Here is a 19,538-nt window from a genome sequence, read left to right as displayed (position 1 = left end):
TCCTAAAGTGTTAATTTTCCCAGAGACTGAGATAGCTACAAACTAATGCTAAAGAGACCTTTTTCTCCTTTAACTAGATGCTTTAATTTGTCTGTAAAAGTGATTCTGTTGATACCCTTTAAAATCCTGTAGGAACCCCGGAAAATGTGTGTTGCATTTAAAGTGGATTGAAACTGGCCTAACATGCTTAGAAAATATACTTTGTTAAATGCCTTGGAATATGATTCCTTTTTCAGAAGTGCTTTCAAAGCTCCATATATATATATATATATATCTTTCTCAATGTCACATTGACACTAATAACTCACCTATCACCTAGAGCCCTAGACTCCCTAGACCTCAAGTTCAGCAGAGCAACAGACACAACTTTTAAACAGATAAAAAGTGAGATTAGACCCACTTTAATAATTTGGTTATTTCTTGTTCTCTCTCAATCTCTCTCAATCTCTTTCTCTTAAGACATATACTTTTTTAATTTTCCTGGGAAACACAGACACACTTAGTGACTTACTACTACCATGTAGTGTGTATATGTAGGCATGGGTCGAAGTATGGTCCATTTCCACTACAGTCAAGGTGCCCAAAAAGTAAAACCAAGGAACAAGTGTGATAGTGAAAGGAGAGAATCCACTTCATGCACAACAATACCACATCGCTTTTCCTCTACATTACCTTGCCCTAGTGCCTTAAACGCGCATTATTGATCCATCTTCCTCATCTTCCTTATTTCTTTTTTAGGTGCCCGAGAGTCTCTGGAGAGAAAAGCTACTTTTAAGTGCTTAGTCTCTGGCGCCACAATTAAATTTTAGACGGATTATTGATGATTTTCATTGAGAGGATAAGTATTTGAAAGTATACGTAGCATTTCTTTTAGTAAAATGCAAACAAAATAACCCTAATACCATGAACGACCCTACCATTGTATTGTATGCACAATGCACGCCACATGCTTGAAACATGGCGTGAACGAGATAGTTGTGAGTATGATCAGAGGTGCTGAAGCAGAAGCACCGGTTGGATGAAAACAATAAAAGGCAAAAGGGTTTAAGCGCTGTAGGGTTTACGGTTTACCGTCATAAAGCACCGCGTCAAACTGTCCTCTCATTGAAGAATCTTTAAAATGAACAAATGTTTTGAAGGAGATCGAGTACAGGCTTGTGATGGGATGGAACTGCGTAATCACACAGCTGTTCAAACAAAAAGGCGCAAATCCCTTTTTCAATCAAGTGCCACTTGCCAATAAGCTAGAGCTTATCCCCTGCCTAAAATGCCCATACAACTTTTGACACGTGGTCCATGTCTAATCTCTTAGCTTAGCATTATCATAAACCCACCTCCCTAATTAATTTGATTCGATATTATCTAAACCCAACCAATTTAAATCCATTTTTTTGTTATACTTTTCTCGCTATAGACCTCATCTTGTATTAATACAGTGACCCTAAACATTTTGTGGGAAATACCTATAAAGAAGAGACTCTGCAGGAGGGACAATAGAGTCACTTTCGATGCTTAAGTCAATTGAATATTTTAGAGAATAATAGACGGCAGAGTCACTTTCGATGCTTAAGTCAATTGAATATTTTAAAGAACAATAGGCCAAAAAAAAAAGAGTAGAGAGGGAAAAAATATGTGCAATGAGGACCGTTACCTTCATTTTATAGGGTTGCTGCCAATATTCCTCCTTTTATGGTATTCTATATGTCATACAAGTAAATTGAATCTAGTGTACCGCATTTATGTGCTATACAATAAATTCACGCCCTAAACTTGTGGTGGACTAAAATCATAGGCTTACTTGTTTGACTGGACTTAATGTGCCTTTAATAACCGGGTACTCCATCTTATAAATATCTTTCTGGTTTGTTTTCCTTGAAATTATTTCTCACTTATATATATATATATATATATATATATATCAAACAAAGGGTAGTAAGGTAAAACCAATATATAGTAATTTTAGCAACAAAAAAAAAACATTGTCATTGATGCATATATATATGACATGTTGGTGTTAATGTGAATAGTTGAGATTCTAGCAATCAAAACTTGGTGCAAAATTAATGATTTTACGTGTCACTTTCACCGAGGGCTTCTCAAAGGGAACACAAAATGGTTGTTCAAGAATCATGGCCTTGACTCCACTAACTGTAATGATGATATTTCATTAATAACAGAAAATTTTATGATGATTTCATCAAGGTTCAATGCTTCTACTTAGTACTGTATAATACCCTCTGGCCCACTCTTGCTTCATCGTATTACTGTCGTCATCTCTGTCGGTCAGAGGATCTCAGCCGTTGGTCATAATAGCTAATTTTATTATTATTATTGTAATTACTATTATTATTAATATTATTTGAAATTGTCGGCATATGAAACAGTCCGTGGTGGATGCATATACACATACGCAAACTGCAAAGCATCAATAATAGGGTAAAAGTTGTGGTGCCTATCGTTTCCTAAAAGCGAAGGCAGACCATAGATAGGAAAACTCTAAGGCATTTGGGCTCTGCTTCTTTATACGAAAAATAGGGGATTTGGTAATATTTACCTTTATGTAAGGTTGACTATTAGAATGGCTAGATCGTCCTTGACCAAAGGGTTGGTTCAATCACCTTTATAAAATAGTTTGAAGGCGACCGAATCACCCTTATTGCACAAAAAGTGGTTCGACCAAACTAAAAAATTGACCTAAGGAGTGGCTCGGCTACAATACTTACCTGTTACACGTACAACTTTTTCTTTCTTTTTTATTTACTGCTATGATTTGGACCATTCATTTTAAATAAATGGCTACACCCGTTGGCTGAGTGACACAAATTTACACCGGCACCTCACCTATAAATAATATAAGGAGGCCGAGTCCCAAAGAAGATTTGTCCCAAAAGGCTACAGGTACTTGACCATGGATTGGGTGCAATTGAGACAACTCCGGTCGGTCTTGATGCTCCTCCTTATGAGCTTGAACATGCTATAGATAAATATACAGATGATCATGAATGAGATGGATTTTCCCTGGTTTGATCTAAACAACATGCATGCCCCAAAATAATTGATGTGGAATGTATGTGTGGACCACTTGCATAACATGCATGGGGCGACTGGCTAGCTGGTCCATGCTTGATGTTTGGATAGGGTAGCAATAATGTAACGTGGAAATGTAAGATTATTAATTTGTGATTTTGTGCATTCGTTTCTTGTTAAAAGTAATGCCAAATTTATTTATTTATTTTAACGGAAATTTGAAGATTTCATTGATTAAAGATCACGAGCATAAAGTTCTTAAAGAGCAGAGCAAAAAACTCTTACAGCATAAAGCTCTGCAAAAATTATAGTCACATGCTATGAGGTTACAAAGTCATAGATATAAACAAAAAATTTTTACAATCAGGTGTTATCTATATCTTCAATCTTCCGCTAACCAATGTACAAATACAGTTAAAGAGCAGATTTGCTCCGAGCAGATTAGATCTAAGACATGAGTAGCCAAATTTGTTAACAAAATTTAATTGAAGCGGTCGTGAGAGATAACCTCTCACATATATTATTCATCCTCACTCATGAGGGCAGATCTAAAGAGAATAAACCTATTATTCAAAACAAAAAACACAAACAAATTAACAACCAGCAAATAATAACGGCGGCTGGGGAGGAGATGAACGGCATAACACGGTGGAAGGTAGACGGACACATAGCATAGAGGCTGAAGTTATTGATCTAATTGGAGAACACCTACAAATGTAAAGAAAAAAAAAATCCAGAAGGGAATGGGCAAGATAGGAGCGGGGAGTAGAAATGAAAGGGGTCCTCTCCTCCTCTCAAAACTGTTTTCTTAAAGTAATGCCAAATTTACCATGACACTTCAGCTAGAAACGGAAAATGTTTTATGATCTATTGTTGCTGTCCACGTAACACTTGACAAAATTAAATTATTCACTATTTCTCAATTAACAAAATATATAAATATATTTAATTACATGAATGGCTTTGCCTGTTTAGAAAAATATGCACATTTACTTTACGCCTACAAATCCAAGTCCTTGTCCGCATGCGTACGTATCATGGTTGTTGTCAACTTGTCATTTTTAATCTTCTTTACGTACCTTTTCATTTTCACGAAACCTCTTAAAGCGAGGTCGTTTGGTAAATGGTAAGTATTGAATTATATTGCGGTCCATCAATTTACATCTGAAACAATAATAATAATAATTTTTTTTTTTCTTTCCTGAAAAGCTTATTATAAACAAATAATAACTATATATATATATATATATATATATATATATATATATATATATATATATATGTTTGCTTAGAAGCAGATTAAGCCAACTCCTAGATCGATGGCTTGACTGGTTGAGTAAATGGGTGGTCTCGTGGCCCCATTGTAGCCAATAGACATCACAAAATCCAGCAGAAACAAATGTATTTACAAGTTGTTTTCAAATTTTAAAATGATCAACAAAAATGGTGACCATGACTAAGGCTGAGATATGATAACACTTCTCAAAAGTAATAAATGGCCGTATAATGTAATTGTCGGCCAAAACAGAGTATGCTGAGGGTCCACACTGTACGCTGAGGATGAAACCGCAACCAATTCGAATTGACTAATCAAACTTTGGGTGCCAACGTACGCCTCATTTGGATCTCTTAAGTCTTAATGCGCCAATTTTGCTTACCAAAGATGACGGCAACCATTTGACACTATAATAATCAAATCTACAATTTGAATTATTAATAATTTTGTGCCAACTTCGTGATTATTTTTTATTTCTTTAAATCAGGTAAATGTTGCATTAACTCAATTTGGGTGGGTTTAATTCACATGCTTTTCTGATCATTTGAACAATCGGAAAATTAACCTTTTAGTGAACCAGCTGCTTTATTACATGGCCTTATTATCAATGTGCGACTACTTTTTTTTTACGGGTGATCGAGGTGAAGGAGCTTCTTGTGTGTTGTGCGCTATCACCAATTTGTACACAAACTTTTCAGTTTCCAGAACATCATGGCTTACTGAAAAGAAAAATACTATACCTGCACTCATTTTATATATATTTCCTAACTTTTTCATGGCTCCAACGGTCCAACCGAACTACCTTTGATGCATTTAGAAGAGATACTGAGGTGGTTGTCACCACTCGGTCCACTCCCAATATTGCGCCATTGATGGTCGAGACAAACCCACATGGCTCGGGTGTAGTCTTGGTCACCCCCACCGTGCCATTAGGTGGTTGTGACCACTAGATGGCTCAGATCCTATGGTTGCAGCCATTGTATTTGAGCAAGATTTGATAGATCAACCACCATATTTGACCAATCTAGTCGTTAGGCCACCCCTGCATAGTGGTTGCTGCCCTTACGGGTGGCGCATGGATAGTGCAATTTTTTTTTTTTTTTTTTTTCTTCAGACATGGCAGAGAGTAATGGATCCCATAAATTTTATATGTAAGACCTATAATTTATGGGAGAGAAAACTATGTACTATTAATAAAAATATTTAGCTATATAGTTGGACATTTTTCACTAGAGTAAATGAGTAATAATGCTACACTTCCAATCATTTTACTACCCTATGCTATGTTTGAGATACAAATTTGCACTACTCCCCTTCTAGTCAATGCCACTCCCAACTATCATGCACGCATGGCCGAACCATCAAATCAGTCAAATCTAGTGATTGCGCACGACCACCAAATCTGAGGTTGCAGCCACCATATGGCCACCCCAAAAATATTAGAAATGGGTCTTGGGCATAACTCAACCAAAAAGCTAGCTCTAGAGTTGAGGTTTCTCATCATCTTTTTAAATGGCCAATCTCCTTAATACCTAGGTAATGTGAAACTTTCAACACGCCTCCTCACGTGTGGGGGGAAGACATCCAAGCCAACACGTGCGACAATGGGTGATGGTGGGCCACAGCCAATTGGGTTTGGCTCTGATACCATATTAAAAATGGGTCTTGGGCCTAGCTCAACCCAAAAGCTAGCTCTAGAGTTGAAGTTTCTCCTCACCCTTATAAATGGTCAATCTCCTTAATACTCAAGCAATATGGGACTTCCAACAAAAAGTTGCCGTGATGATCCCTAATACCATGTTCAATTTGGACCACAAGAGAGGTTGGTTAAAAAAAAAAAAATGTAGCTAGCCAGCAGGAAAATGCCACATCGCATTGCCACGTTAGGATGTTATAAACTCATAATAGATTTGAAGTTTTTATGATGAGATCTGTTTTTATGTGACATGTGAGACAATAGTGTTGCTAATATTGTGAACTATTTAAAAAGTTCGATCATCAAAATAAATGTTATTCAATATTGAGGCAAGCTGCAAGTGGGATATGCTCCACATCCCCACAAGTAGACGATTCAAAAGATTTCACAGCTTGCATGCGTGACTGTGACCGTCTGATCACTCATCATATTGCCCCACCCCTCTAAATGTTTCATATCTAAAGGATCTCGTGAAATGACATACCGGGGCCGTCTTCTAATGTATAACACACGTGTTCAAACTGTATCTCATTGCTAGGCCCCCCACGCTTTTCTTAAAATCGGTGAGTTAAAAATTACTTTAGGATGCAACACGACACAGCGAATCATTTCCTGCTTCTTCTTATTTTTCTTTTTGCTAAAAATAAAAATAAAAAGGTGATACTTTTTCTTTTCTTTACTCCCCATATAAAAAGAAATCTTCATGAAGTTCGGTTGAAAATGACGTGCTTGCTTAAGAATCAAGTTAACTTTTAAATAAAGAGATTCGGATCACTCCCCCACCCACACACACACGCACTCTCTCTTCTTGCCTTTTTTTTTTTTTAATAAAAAAAAACTATGAAAAAATTCCTGTGTTTCCGCACCCGGCCAGTCGGCGAAACCTGTCAAAAACCAAAAAAAAAAAAAAAAAATCGAAAGGATTTCTAAGTAATACTCAGCATTAATCTCGACAAGTACGTATCAAACATGTACAACATCAATGTTGTTCATATAAAAAACATGCTTATTGAACAAAATCCTTTTTATTTCATTTTTTTATAATTTTGTGTAGCGCTGTAAATAAATTAGTCTGTTTCAAAACTTGCACGGTTTAACTCAACTCAAACTCGAGCTCTATACTATATAAACCCGCTTCTTACTATGAAAACTCGCTCGATTAGTAAATTATACCCGACTTGCTCGATAAAACTTTATAGGAGCTCGTGAGCTCAACTCGTTTAAAATTTATCCGATTTGTTTGCCCGACTCGTTAACTCATTCATATATATATATATATATATATATATATTAATTTCTTACTAAAATTTAGTTATATAAATTTAAGTACGTATATTAGTAATTAAGTAATATATATAATATAAGTTACTTAATATTTATATTTATACTACAGATAAATATAAGGGTGTTCTTATGAGGGTGGGTGGTGTTCCGTTTCAAGGAGAGAGAGGTGGTAGAAAGGACCGACAAGTTCCAAACAATAGCTTTTATGCCTAAATTTGCGAGTAAATGGCTTATGCCCATACCTACGATGGCAAATTTACCGTTAACCTTGATTTTTTGTTAACAAGAATTTTTCGATAGTACAAAACACTGAAAAAAATAATAATAAATTTTTTTTTTTTTTTTTTTGAAAACATTTTACACACCGAAATAATTGTAGCATGAAAAGAAAAATAATTGAATTGCCTCCTAAACCGCTACGGCCATGCCATCAGAAGATCTCTGACTAGTAGTCCCAACTTCCCTACGGCTAGAGTGAATTAATTGGACCACATTGGTGGTGCCTAACCGATGGCCTATTGATGTACATGTTTTTGGGCATTAAATAGAAGCACTAAATCATCAACCACCCTTTCAGCTGCATATGGTACTTGAGTTAATTACAGCTTACAGGGTCTGTTAATGTTGAGTTGGAAATATTTATATATACATGATCATCTATTAATTTGGAATTCTAGATCCACTTGGCTGACTTTATAATTTATACTGTGTTTTAGCTCGAATTTGAATCATTTAAGAAAACAATTATTAAGATTTTTTTTAAGAACTCTATTATAAACTTACTTAATTTGAGAAATTCAGAAGATCCTAATCAAATTATTTACAACAACCCTTCCCTTATTCATCCAGGAAAATAAAAAGAAAAAATAAAAATTATTTCCCTTAAATTATAAAAAAGCACATTAATTAACTACGGATAAATTGAACATAATTAGAGACTTCCGCATCGAATGCTGTTCATGGACTCCGTTTATTTGGACAAGATACTTCAACTTACAGCAAGCAAATGAAACCTCTAATAGTGCTCGTCGTGTTTATATACGTTTTGTGATTATACGTTAACTATCAATAGAAGACTCGAAAAGAGAGAAAATTTTCTAACGGAAATTATGCACTCTAGTTAGGGTCGGTAATTTTTGACACAATTAACCTGTAAATTTGATTAAATAAATTAATCTAACACAAAATTCTAACTTATTTAATTAAATAAATTAAAATATAATTAATTTATACAATCTTATTCTTGGATATAGGATTAATTTGTCATCTCAATTGGTTTTCTTTCTCTCTGCATTTAAGAGTTGCTTTTTTTTTTTTTGAGTGAATTCAAATGCTCGAATCCAATAAGTTCGTTTGTTATCACATCAATTGTTGAATTGGTGGGCCAAAGCCTACAACCACTCGTGTAGGCCTAAGCAGTTTTATTTATTTATTTTGGTCTTTCCTGTGGGCATATCTATTGTTAAGTAATAGGTCACTGTTTAGAAGCGACTGGTCCAATCAAAATTAATATATAAGATGGCTATCTTTGATCGAATTTCCTAATTTAAAATAAGCTAGATTCTTTGTGACATAGAATTGGGACCAATCAATGAATTAAATAGGGTTCTAATAATTTATGTCTATTAAATTAAAATTCTTTTTTTAATTAGGAACTAGTTTTGTTCAATTTTTTTATAATATTTTGAAGATCCACATGTCACATCATGAGTCTAAATTATTAGAGGGTAATTTGTAATTAGTTAATGCTGCAATGAGTTACACTAAGGACACAGATTCGGTGGCCCTTTTACAACAAGTTCCACTGATTTGCCCTAGCTAGGACGTGCAATGTACGTTCACTAGTTTTTAAATAAGGAATTCCTTGTTTAAAGTCATCATTATTCATTAGGGCATGGGAATAGGATTAGAATCGGCTATAACCCTGTTAATTAATATTAACGGTATACAACAACTCCCAAATAGGAGTGGACATAATTCGCTTGAGCTGTAAATTTCGTATGCCCCGATCTGCCCTGCCTCAAAATGAACGAATCTAATATTTTTTTTACTGATACTCGATTGTAACTTAGAGTAACCGTATCAAAACGGGAGGATTGCATAATAGGTTTTTTTTTTTTTTTTTTTTTTTTTTTTTCTTTCACCTGCAAACACGCCCTACCCCACGTACACCATAAGACAGAAAAAGGTTGAAGCCTCAAGCCTCAACCCTAATCGCGCCGTCAGTGACTCAGTGTAGTTTGTAGAGCCTCAAACCTAAAGTCCTAAACATGATGAGCTCCTTCTCTTCTCTCACTCTAATGTAGATGGTGCACGGATCTTGCGATTCTTGTGGTGGATCTTTCCAAATTCTCCACATTACGTCGTACGAAACATCGGCATAGAACTTTCCATGAACAATTAATATAATTAAAAATCCCTTAGATTGAAATCTTCATTACCCAAGATCAACAACCTCTACATTTCAATAATAATTAAAAAAAAAATCAAGATATATATATATTTTTTGGCAAGCAAAATATAGTGAAAAGAAGAAAAGGCAATCAACAAAAGAAGAAAAAAACACCCAGTGGTGGCTCAGCCACTTCCAAAGACCTGGTTGGGGTAGCTTTCGAACAACCCCCTTTTTTTTATTTTTTTATTTTTATAATTTTATTATAACAAGTATTAGAGTATTTTTGTCTTATTAAATTAAAATTAAGGTCATTTTTGTCTTTTTGTTAGCCTTGGGGGAGGGGAGGAGAAGACATTGACATTTTTTTGGTAGTTTATGGGGGACATTGACATAATTGATAGTTTTGATGGGATATTGACAATAAAATGGTAGTTTGAAGGGATATGTGTAATTTTTCATAAAATATATTAAAAAAAAAATACAAAGTATAGAGGAATACTCCAAGCAAAATACCACTAAAAACACCAAAGTTGGATGGAGACCCTAATATTTTTGCAACTACAAGTTTCCTGAGATCATGCAAGAACCCATGATCTAAACCATCTTATTTAGGTTAGGAAAATGTTAGGTGCTTCTCTAGTGTTCTCCTCGTGTCCTCTTAGTTCCTAAGCATTCTCAAAATCAAATTATATATTAATATCCTAAAAACAAGATATTTTTCTTGTTAAATAAAAAAAATATTTTTTTAAAAGAAAAATATAAAAAACTTATACTTTCTGTGTCTCATAATAGATATATAATATTCTTTCTCTTAAGCTATATATATATATATTCACTTTTTTTTTTTCTTAAAAAACAAATAATGCTCTTATCAAAAGTTGTACAGCTTCTAATATAAAATAAATGAAAATTTAAGAAGATTATTATATTTACATGACGCAGGTCCATCATAATAGAAAGGTCATACCTTCAAATTCCAATTTCAAATGAAGACAATCTTAAGGCGTTTGAAAGCTTATTCAATATAAATTTATACTTCATGATCAAGATGTTCTAATTTTAATGTTTATTAGGTCAAAACAAGCATTGGTCAAAAGATAGACGTTGATACGCAGTCGAACAAGTGCTGCATCTTACAACTACCCAAAACGTTCGGTTGCTAGCCGGTCAAAGCTCAGTTGAATAAGGGCTTCGTTGCAAAGTTTCGTTTGAACGGAAAAAGTCTCGTTCGAACGCTAATTGACAATTTTATTGTATTTTACTTTTTATATTAGGGTTTGGACTTTTTTTTTTAAAAAAAAAAAAAAAACCTTAGCCTCGTTTTTGTGTGTTAATTTTGTGACCTACTATACCACGCTGCATCATTACACTTCATTATTAATATATAATCGTGTCATTTTACATATATTGTCATCTAGTATAAAACATATAGAATATTATAATTGAATTGATATTTTATTGATCCTAACATCAAAATCATATTAATCTTATACGATATTTTTGTTTCCTATTAATCACATGAAGATCGATAGGTAATCCACTTAAATGATTAATAGTTTTTAGATCAAATAAGGGGTTACTACTTTTTGTTTGGGTTTGCAAATTTAAAAATAGAGATTTTAAAACATGTAATTTAAAAGGATGGTTTTTAAAATGCACATAAGCATTTGGTAAAATAACAGTTTTGACTTTTGCCTTTAAAATGGTACGTTTTTTAAAAATGCACCTCATTGCATGCGATTTGAAAAACACGAAACTCTTGTATTTTTTTTTTTGTGATTCTGTTTAAAATCGCATTATGAAATCTCAGTACCAAACACACGTCACACATAATTGTTTGCTTTGCATCTATCCCATTATTCTTTTGGATTCTTTGGTTCAATTTGTTTAATAAAATTCACTTATCCAAACAAAAAAACAAAACAATCGATCTCAACTATATTTAATTCATATTTTTCCAAGTTAACTGATAGCTGGAAATGTATTTTCAATCATTTAGCAAAAAAAAAAACATTGTTTAAGATGCAGGATCTGCATTGATCTCAACCTTTTGTTTTCTTCTTTGGGTAATAAAGCATAATTAATTAATTGAGCTAAAATGGCAGTTGTCCTCATCAAAGCTGATCATATAAGATATTGAGATGATGATCAAAACAGATGTTTAAAAAAAAAAAAAAAAAAAAACAGAGGAATCATTCATGATTATATACATAGTAGATGATCCCCACGCCTTGTTCGGTGGAGTAAAATAAGGCATCGGATTGTAATTGGTAAAAGCTAGCCTAGCAAAGAGATTCCATTACATGAGATGAGGGTACAGAGAAGCATGGTGTGGCCTCTTGTCGGAAAGTTTCTCTCACTCATTTATTCATGCGCGTGGGGCCTCCCCCTCCTCCATGCTTAAATATCAGCCTCCCGTACTATATTAGAGGTTGACGGCGATTTTTCTAACTTATCTCCTTTCTATTCGCCTCTCTCTTATTCCTTTTCCACTATCCTTTCTCTCTCTCTCTCTCTCTCTCCCTCTCTCTGTGTAACTGTGCAATGACGAGACAAAGCTTTCAAGCCCTTCTAAAAGTTCAAAAACTACGCGTCCTTTCCGACCCGCAACGAACGCCAAAACCCTAGCTTCCCTTTCTCTATCACTCGCTCTCGTTTTTCGTCGGAATTCAGCTAGATTCCCGCCGGGAATCTGAATTCCGAGCACTCCGGGACAGATCCTTGTCGCAATTATGGACGACGGGGACAAATCCGATCCAGGAACCGAGTTCACAAGCGACTCGAGCTGGCCGCTCGGGCCCGACTCGGACAGCGTCTACTTCTTCTCGAACGACAGAGAGAGCAGCATACTAAGCGAGTTCGGGTGGAATCTTCAGCCGGACGATCCGAACCGGATCGGCTTCGACGATGCCTCCGATTTGGCGGGAAGCTTCGGTCTGCCGGAGAACAACACTAGCAACAGCAACAGCGCCTTGCAGGGCTCCGACCCGGCGGGTCCAGCCGGGTCCGATAGCAAGGCCGGCGACGCTACGACTTCGAATAATCCGTCGGTGTCATCGAGTCCCAGCGAAGATCCGCCGGAAAGGTCCACGGGCTCCGGCGGAAAACCGCCCGAGATACCGTGAGTGGGTTCCGTTTGAATACATATATTATATATATGCATATATACGCAGCATGTTCTCCATGTGACTGTCTAAAATCCGTACTTTCCCCCGCTTTTTCATGACCCAATGCCACTCTTTGAGTGCAGAATAATAGGAAACAAGTCGGATTCGGTATCCGATTGCGGTGGTTTTTCTTGTTCGACTTTTGAAGGGTCCGAAGGGAGAGAGTGCAAGTCCGTGTCCGTACGTCTTTGGTACCATCAACTAGTTCATGCAAGTTGGGGGGGGGGGGGGGAGGGGGGGGGAGGGGTGAGGTATTTTCGTAATTTCGCACAAAAACATGGGGGTCTTCCAAAGGGAATTCGAGTAAAATCAAGGGGCTTTTTCTATTATAAATCCGAGCCCTCGAGCATAGCCGCCGTTATTGCGGCGGGAATGGCGTGCCTTCACTTTTGTTTTCCTTTTTTTTTTCTCGCTTTTGGGGAATAACTTTGTGCCCTATTTTTTGCTGAAAAATCACGTAAAAATTCAATGAAAAAAAGAAAGAAAGGTGAGAATATAGCGCCAAACAGTATAAGATACTAAAATTTCCTAGGCCCTTTTTTCAGTTATATATTTTACGCATTACTTTTGAGCTAGCTCTTATTAGATTCTGATCACTTTGCTTTACATAAAGAATCAAGGATAATCTTGTGGAGTTTGTTTTATGTTCTTCATACAATGCCTTTGAATGTGAGTGCATTAGCATTTGGCATCGTTAATGTAACTAACATATGATATTTGTCTGTAAGTTGCATGACATGATGCTTCTCTAGAAAGGTGTTAGGTTGTTGTTTCTAATTAGGTGGGTTTCTTCTTTATACTATGGTCCATATATCTATAGGTTAGCTACACCACTTAGATATATAATCTACTTTTTTAGCTACCAAATATAGAATGTTCAATCTTAATTATACCTTGAGCTAATTATTTTTTGTTGGATTAATGCTACAAGCTTCAACATTTCTTACTGCTTTTGGAAGTTCATCTGTTCCCATATATATAATTTCCATTCTGTTTTCCCTAGCATTATAAAAAGGTTTCATTTCTAATTAAATACATGGAGTTTTTGCCCAAAATATATTAGCATCGATCAGGTTTCTTTTTTTGGAGACCTAACAATTTGACAATTCATCAAACTCTACCTACCATTGATTTTAGCTACCTTGGTGTATTTAGATTATTTGCATTTGTCATTCATTTCAATGTTGTCTTGTTATGCTGAACATCTGAAGCAATTCACGTACACTATCTTACACCTTCACATTTTCTTAATTTCTTGCTTTTGGAAGATATACAAACATCAGTTGAAAACAGTTCACAAACCTTTGGATAATTTCATCACGTTAAATTAGGTAGAGACAGGTTTTTTTTTTTTTAAGAAAAAAAAAAAAAATTAGGGTATCTTCTTTTTGTTTGTTAATTGTAGGTGAAATATTTTGTAGGAATAAAGTTAGAAAGAAGGGGCAAAAGCGAATCCGGCAGCCACGTTTTGCGTTTATGACGAAGAGTGAGGTTGATCATCTTGAAGATGGCTACCGATGGCGCAAATATGGACAGAAGGCCGTCAAAAATAGTCCATTTCCTAGGTCTGTAGATACTTCCCTTTACTTAATCAGAGAAAATACAGATGTTTGGCTTTAATTATCTTATGGATTGATTATATTTATATAAAGTTGAATTACCTAAAATTTTGCCATGTACATGTTTTCCTTTTCCCTTATAAATCATCACCAGTTCTGACTTGCTCTCTGTTTATTCTAGCTAGTTGAGTTAGTCTGTCATGTCGTTTTCATATCATGCCTAAAATATGAAGCCCCTGAAATTATATATATATATATATATACTGATACTTTTTGTGTAATCATGATTTGTACGTCTTGATTCGATCTCAATTATTGAGAGGAAGTTTAGGCTTACACATACATGCATATATGAGAGTATCAAAATACTAATACAATTATTAAATTCATCATTTCTTGTCAATATAAACTTTTTGAAAAAATAGTATTATATTTCATGGCTTTTTGGATCCCCCAACCCCCTATCCCTTCCCTCCACCCAAAAATAGATAAAGAGGGCAATAATAATTAAAATTAAGCATTAATTATAGTAGATATTTAATTTCTATATATGTGGCAGGAGTTACTACCGCTGCACAAATAGCAGATGCACCGTTAAGAAAAGGGTGGAGCGGTCGTCCGAAGATCCCACAATTGTTATAACAACATACGAAGGTCAACACTGTCATCACACGGTTGGGTTCCCTCGAGGCGGAGTCATTAGCCATGAAGCCTTTGCTGGGCAGCTGCATACTCCGGTCTCGCAATTTTATTATCCAACAGGCGCTGCTTTACCTCAAGAAAATCCTTTTATTATGACACAATCCCAGCAAATGCCAGGTGAAGCTGGTGATCATCAATCCCGTGCAATGCCACAACCAAGTACTCCACAGTTTCCTACTAATAATGAAGGACTTCTTGGGGACATCGTGCCTCCTAACATGCGTAACAGATGAGAAGGTAATTTAACACCCTACACTAATTCTCTCAAATTATTTCAATTACAATATCGAATCATCTTAACATATATATGCAACTCTCTTTTCTTTATAAATCTAGCGTTAATTTGGATGCGCCTTTGTGAGAGAGAGAGAGAGAGAGAGAGAATCCATTGTGGAATCCAACCTAAGTGGAATATTATGTATACCCATATTTAGATTAGCACACAAACTGCATGAGAGTGAACAAGGTACACATATTAGTTTCAGAGAGAGAGAGAGAGAAAGAGACTGTGTATAACAAAAGAGTAATAATGAAATTATTGATTTTGTGCTACATTTGATACATTGAATCAAGCCTGCCTGCCTCAAATTTACATTTACAAATCTGGCAAGCAATGATGAGCTAATTTGCTTTTTGAATCATTTCTAAATTGTGAATCAAAGAAAATGAGTATGTTGGTTGAAAGTTTTCAACGCAATATCTACATGGCAGACTCTTAAGCATAACCAGTACTACTGAGGAATTGACAATGTCAGATCTAAGACCTAATTATTGTTATTATCATTATACTTGTTACTGCTGTTATTGTGGAAATATTATGCATGCCGGTGTAAGATGCATAAATATATTATTCATTAAAAAAAAATTAATTAATTAATTTAGATGCGTTTAAATATGTATATAGTTGATTTAGTTTAGTTTTAGATTTAGGTTAATTAGCATGTGATCATCAAATGGTTTTACTTTTATCTTTGAAAATTTTTTGACCACGCCTTGGAACATATAACCCCACCACCACCGGCATAAAATATATATGGATAGCCATGGCCTTACAGTTTGACCATCTAGCTAGCACTAGACTCCTTAAAACGATTAGATGTATTGGAGCTAGCACTAAGATATAGTCTGATATTGAGAGCCATAGTGATGGACATACTGACATATATGCATATATATGTTAGGAAAATGTCATGCTTGGGATGCATAATGTGTACTAAATGTTTCCTTTTGTGGCCATGCATCATTGCCAATAACATCGATCATGTAGTAGTTCTCATTGGCTGAAAACTTATCCGTTACTATTAGATTAAGTGCATGTGGACTATATTCTCTATGGAAAATCGCCACTCCATTATGCTTCCTTATCATGTATCCAAACAGCTTTATTCAAAAGGCTGTGGTCGAAAATATAGAACAACTTTAACGAAGAGCTGTCAAATGTCCACTAGAATGTTCTGATCAAATGAGTACTAATTTCAATCGCCTCCCTTTTTAATTGGATAGGTGGTTGTTAAATCTATGGTGCAAATCCCATATAGAAAAGCTTTTACTACCTTTTATATGGTCCTTAACTTTTTTAAAATGAAATTCTATCTGTATATATGTTGTCTTTGAATTAATTAATACTCTCTTAGCTTCATAAGTTGTTGAAGATCATCATAGCCCTCCAATCTTCCTTTTTCTTTGGAAGGAAGGAGGAAGGAGGAAGGAGATACTCTCTACTTTTTTGGCATGAAATATGTAGAAAGAAAAGTGAAATACGCACTCTTTCTACTTTAATTAATATACAAATAATATTGTCTGTTCTAGTTCTAATGTTATTGTCAAGCTATGTATAAACTAACTTTAATATATGCACAGGAAGGTATATATATAGTAGCACTAACATAGCAGATAATTCTTCAAAAAAAAAAAACATAGCAGATAATTGGCAAGTGGGAAGAAATCGGATATGATCGTCATCAAAGTAAATCATTACTCAGAGTAATCATTGCAATAACACTAGGATTATGGAGGTGCACATGTCATTAACTTCGAAAAAGGAAAAGACAAAAGAAGGAATACACGTCAGAATGTGCACTTCATACGTGGAGGTGACTTAATTAACAAGCTAATATAAAATGTGAGGATAAAATATGATAAAAGTTTTAGAGCTTGAACTATTAATGGTTTTACCAATCGATCTTTCTCGAATTAATTAAAGATTGCCCATTTGTACAGGACAATGCAGTAGCTGGAATAGAGCGGACACATTGATTTTCTCAAGATTGTAAGAGCGAAGGCGACATTTTTCAAGCCGGTAGTGAGTCTTTTCATCCCCCAAAAACCATTTTCTGAAATATATTAGGTGCCAGCTGCTGCAATCCTGCAATCAGCATCTCATCATATTCATGCGCGTACGTACCATATTGATCATTCATAGGTCCACGCTCACATCCAGCTTGAGATATATTTCAGACAATCGTTTCGCAGATGTTGTTAATATGTATATAATATATTCGACATCTCCTTCAAAGCTGCTGTACAGCGTGCGCCCCGGCCCCCTTCCACTTTTTTAATTTTTCGTTAGGTTTTCAGCTTCAATCTCAGAGTTAGCGATTGATGTGAACCTTAAAACCATCTTCGTCCATATCTCTCGAGTGTTGATGAAAAAGTAATCAAGTGGTGGGCCATGCGGGGAACTGGAAGGGGGTTTTTCTTTCTTCTTTTTTTTTTTTTTTTTTTTTTTTTTCTTGAGCAGAAGGGGGCCGGAGTGGGTTTGAGAAGAGTGATTTTTTTAGATCTACTACTGCTCTTTTGCGTGTTCTTCATGGCTCGTACGTGACTCGGAAATAGAAAAGAAAAAGGCAGCGTGAATTGGACCGGTAGTTGGCTCAGAGTCAGCCGACAAAAACCTTTCTCACCTTTAATTATTTATATTTATGGCGGGGTTAAGTTACCGTTGTTCACCATGATGCAGGGGGTGGCTTTACCGGAGCTTTTTTTGTCTTTATCAAAATCCTGAGCAGACAAAGTCTAGTCAGTAGTCACCGACTCACCGTAAACCGTTGGCTTTTTAATGATTTACAACGAACCCTCTTTTTCTTTTCTTTTATATTCTGTTGCATGCGTTCTCTCTCATAGTACAATGTAAAAAGTTATATGTATTCGATCTGTTATAGAACGTAAAGGGTATACTACGGTAATTTTGCTTCTTCTTTCAAAGACAATACTAAAAAACAATAAGGGTGATCAATATCGATATATTTCAATCTATAATGCACCAACTTTCAAGTTTGTTGCATTTAAATAATTTTACATCTTTTTAATTTTTTAAAATAAGTGTCAATATTAACTTTAATACGGGAGCAATTTTTTAAAATATAAATTATATATACATTTTGTGGGGTAAAGTAAAATTTTAAGGATCTTTCTTTAAAAAGCAAAAAAAAAAAAAAAAAAAAAAAAAAATCCAATGCTGTTCTTGGATCCACCTGTCTTCATGTTTTTTGTTAGATACACAAACTTTGAAGGATAGAGTTACGCAATTTATAAAAATGGCATGTGTCATTTAAGATGCACATGTTTTTTAATAGCATAGACAAAGTTGAAATAAATAATACCCCTGACTTCAGGTCTCACCCACCCAAGCCAAGGGGTGGTCTCAAAAAATAAAAAATACCTTTAAAAATTAACTTTTGTCTCCCCCCAAACTAAATATTTTAGTTCCGCCCATATCTCACATGTTATTAAAAAAAATAGACAAATGTCTTTTTTATAGACTAGATTGAAGAAAGTTCTTACAACCTAGTTTGGAGGAAAACTTTGTCCAACTTAGAATTATAATAATGAAAAGAATGAATAATGCTAGAAGTATGACTTTTGCCTCTCTTTTATTTCTAAAGGTGATGTAGCATTTAAAATTACCATTAGATTGAAATCAAATAGTGATAATCTCAAATTCAATAGTAATATTAAAAGCTATATCAATTTTGAAATGATAAAATATGAATGAAGACAAAAGTCTTACTTCTAACATTACTCGAAATGAATGCTATCAATTTCATTTGAGATGGATCTTTATTAAATTTTGATCAAATTGTAGTTTTAAAAGTCACTTATAAGTATAAAAAAAAATTGTGTAAAGAATTAGAAATAAGCACAAAAACTAATAATCTTCTACTTGGTCATTGAAAAAGGTTAAAAAAAATTCTAACTTTTTGAGCGTTAATAACATATATATATATATATATATATATATATAGGTTGATAGTGGACCTAGTTAGGTCAACCTTGGTCCCTCCATGTCGTTGGAGGACATTAATATAGAGCAATGGCTGGGCTGTTACCCCTCCCCCTCCAATTTTATTTATTTATTTTTTTAAAATGGGTTTTATAATGATGATCCCATAAAAAAATTTCAGTAAAGTTCCACCCTCAAATTAAATTCCTA

General features: G+C 34.8%; 1 protein-coding gene across 3 annotated transcripts; it reads left to right on the top strand.

Moving 5' to 3' along the window:
- Window positions 1-12,152: 12,152 nt before the first annotated feature.
- On the top strand, window positions 12,153-17,787 carry WRKY57 (WRKY DNA-binding protein 57). 3 transcript variants are annotated; one of them, XM_059591489.2, is made up of 4 exons: window positions 12,153-12,799; window positions 14,267-14,410; window positions 14,964-15,343; window positions 17,327-17,787. In XM_059591489.2, exons 1-3 carry the CDS (start codon window positions 12,411-12,413, stop codon window positions 15,337-15,339), a joined length of 909 nt encoding a protein of 302 aa, XP_059447472.1. In that variant the 5' UTR covers window positions 12,153-12,410; the 3' UTR covers window positions 15,340-15,343; window positions 17,327-17,787. The 3 variants fall into 3 exon arrangements, with proteins under 3 accessions (XP_059447472.1, XP_059447474.1, XP_059447473.1); XM_059591491.2 differs by lacking the exon at window positions 14,267-14,410; XM_059591490.2 differs by lacking the exon at window positions 17,327-17,787 and having other exon boundaries at window positions 14,964-15,344.
- Window positions 17,788-19,538: the final 1,751 nt, after the last annotated feature.

Source organism: Corylus avellana, chromosome 4 (genome assembly GCF_965113065.1).
Source record: "Corylus avellana chromosome 4, dhCorAvel1.hap1.2, whole genome shotgun sequence".
Lineage (NCBI taxonomy): Eukaryota > Viridiplantae > Streptophyta > Magnoliopsida > Fagales > Betulaceae > Corylus > Corylus avellana.
The sequence above is the reverse complement of the archived record's forward strand: the minus strand, read 5'-3'. Positions and strand labels throughout refer to the sequence as shown.

Excerpts from the sequence above, each read along its gene's own strand:
- WRKY57 (XM_059591489.2), top strand. The coding sequence starts at position 12,411 with ATGGACGACGGGGACAAATCCGATCCAGGAACCGAGTTCACAAGCGAC. Across the intron at positions 12,800-14,266 it reads GGAAAACCGCCCGAGATACC|GAATAAAGTTAGAAAGAAGG; the intron begins GTGAGTGGGTTC and ends AATATTTTGTAG. Across the intron at positions 14,411-14,963 it reads AAAAATAGTCCATTTCCTAG|GAGTTACTACCGCTGCACAA; the intron begins GTCTGTAGATAC and ends TATATGTGGCAG.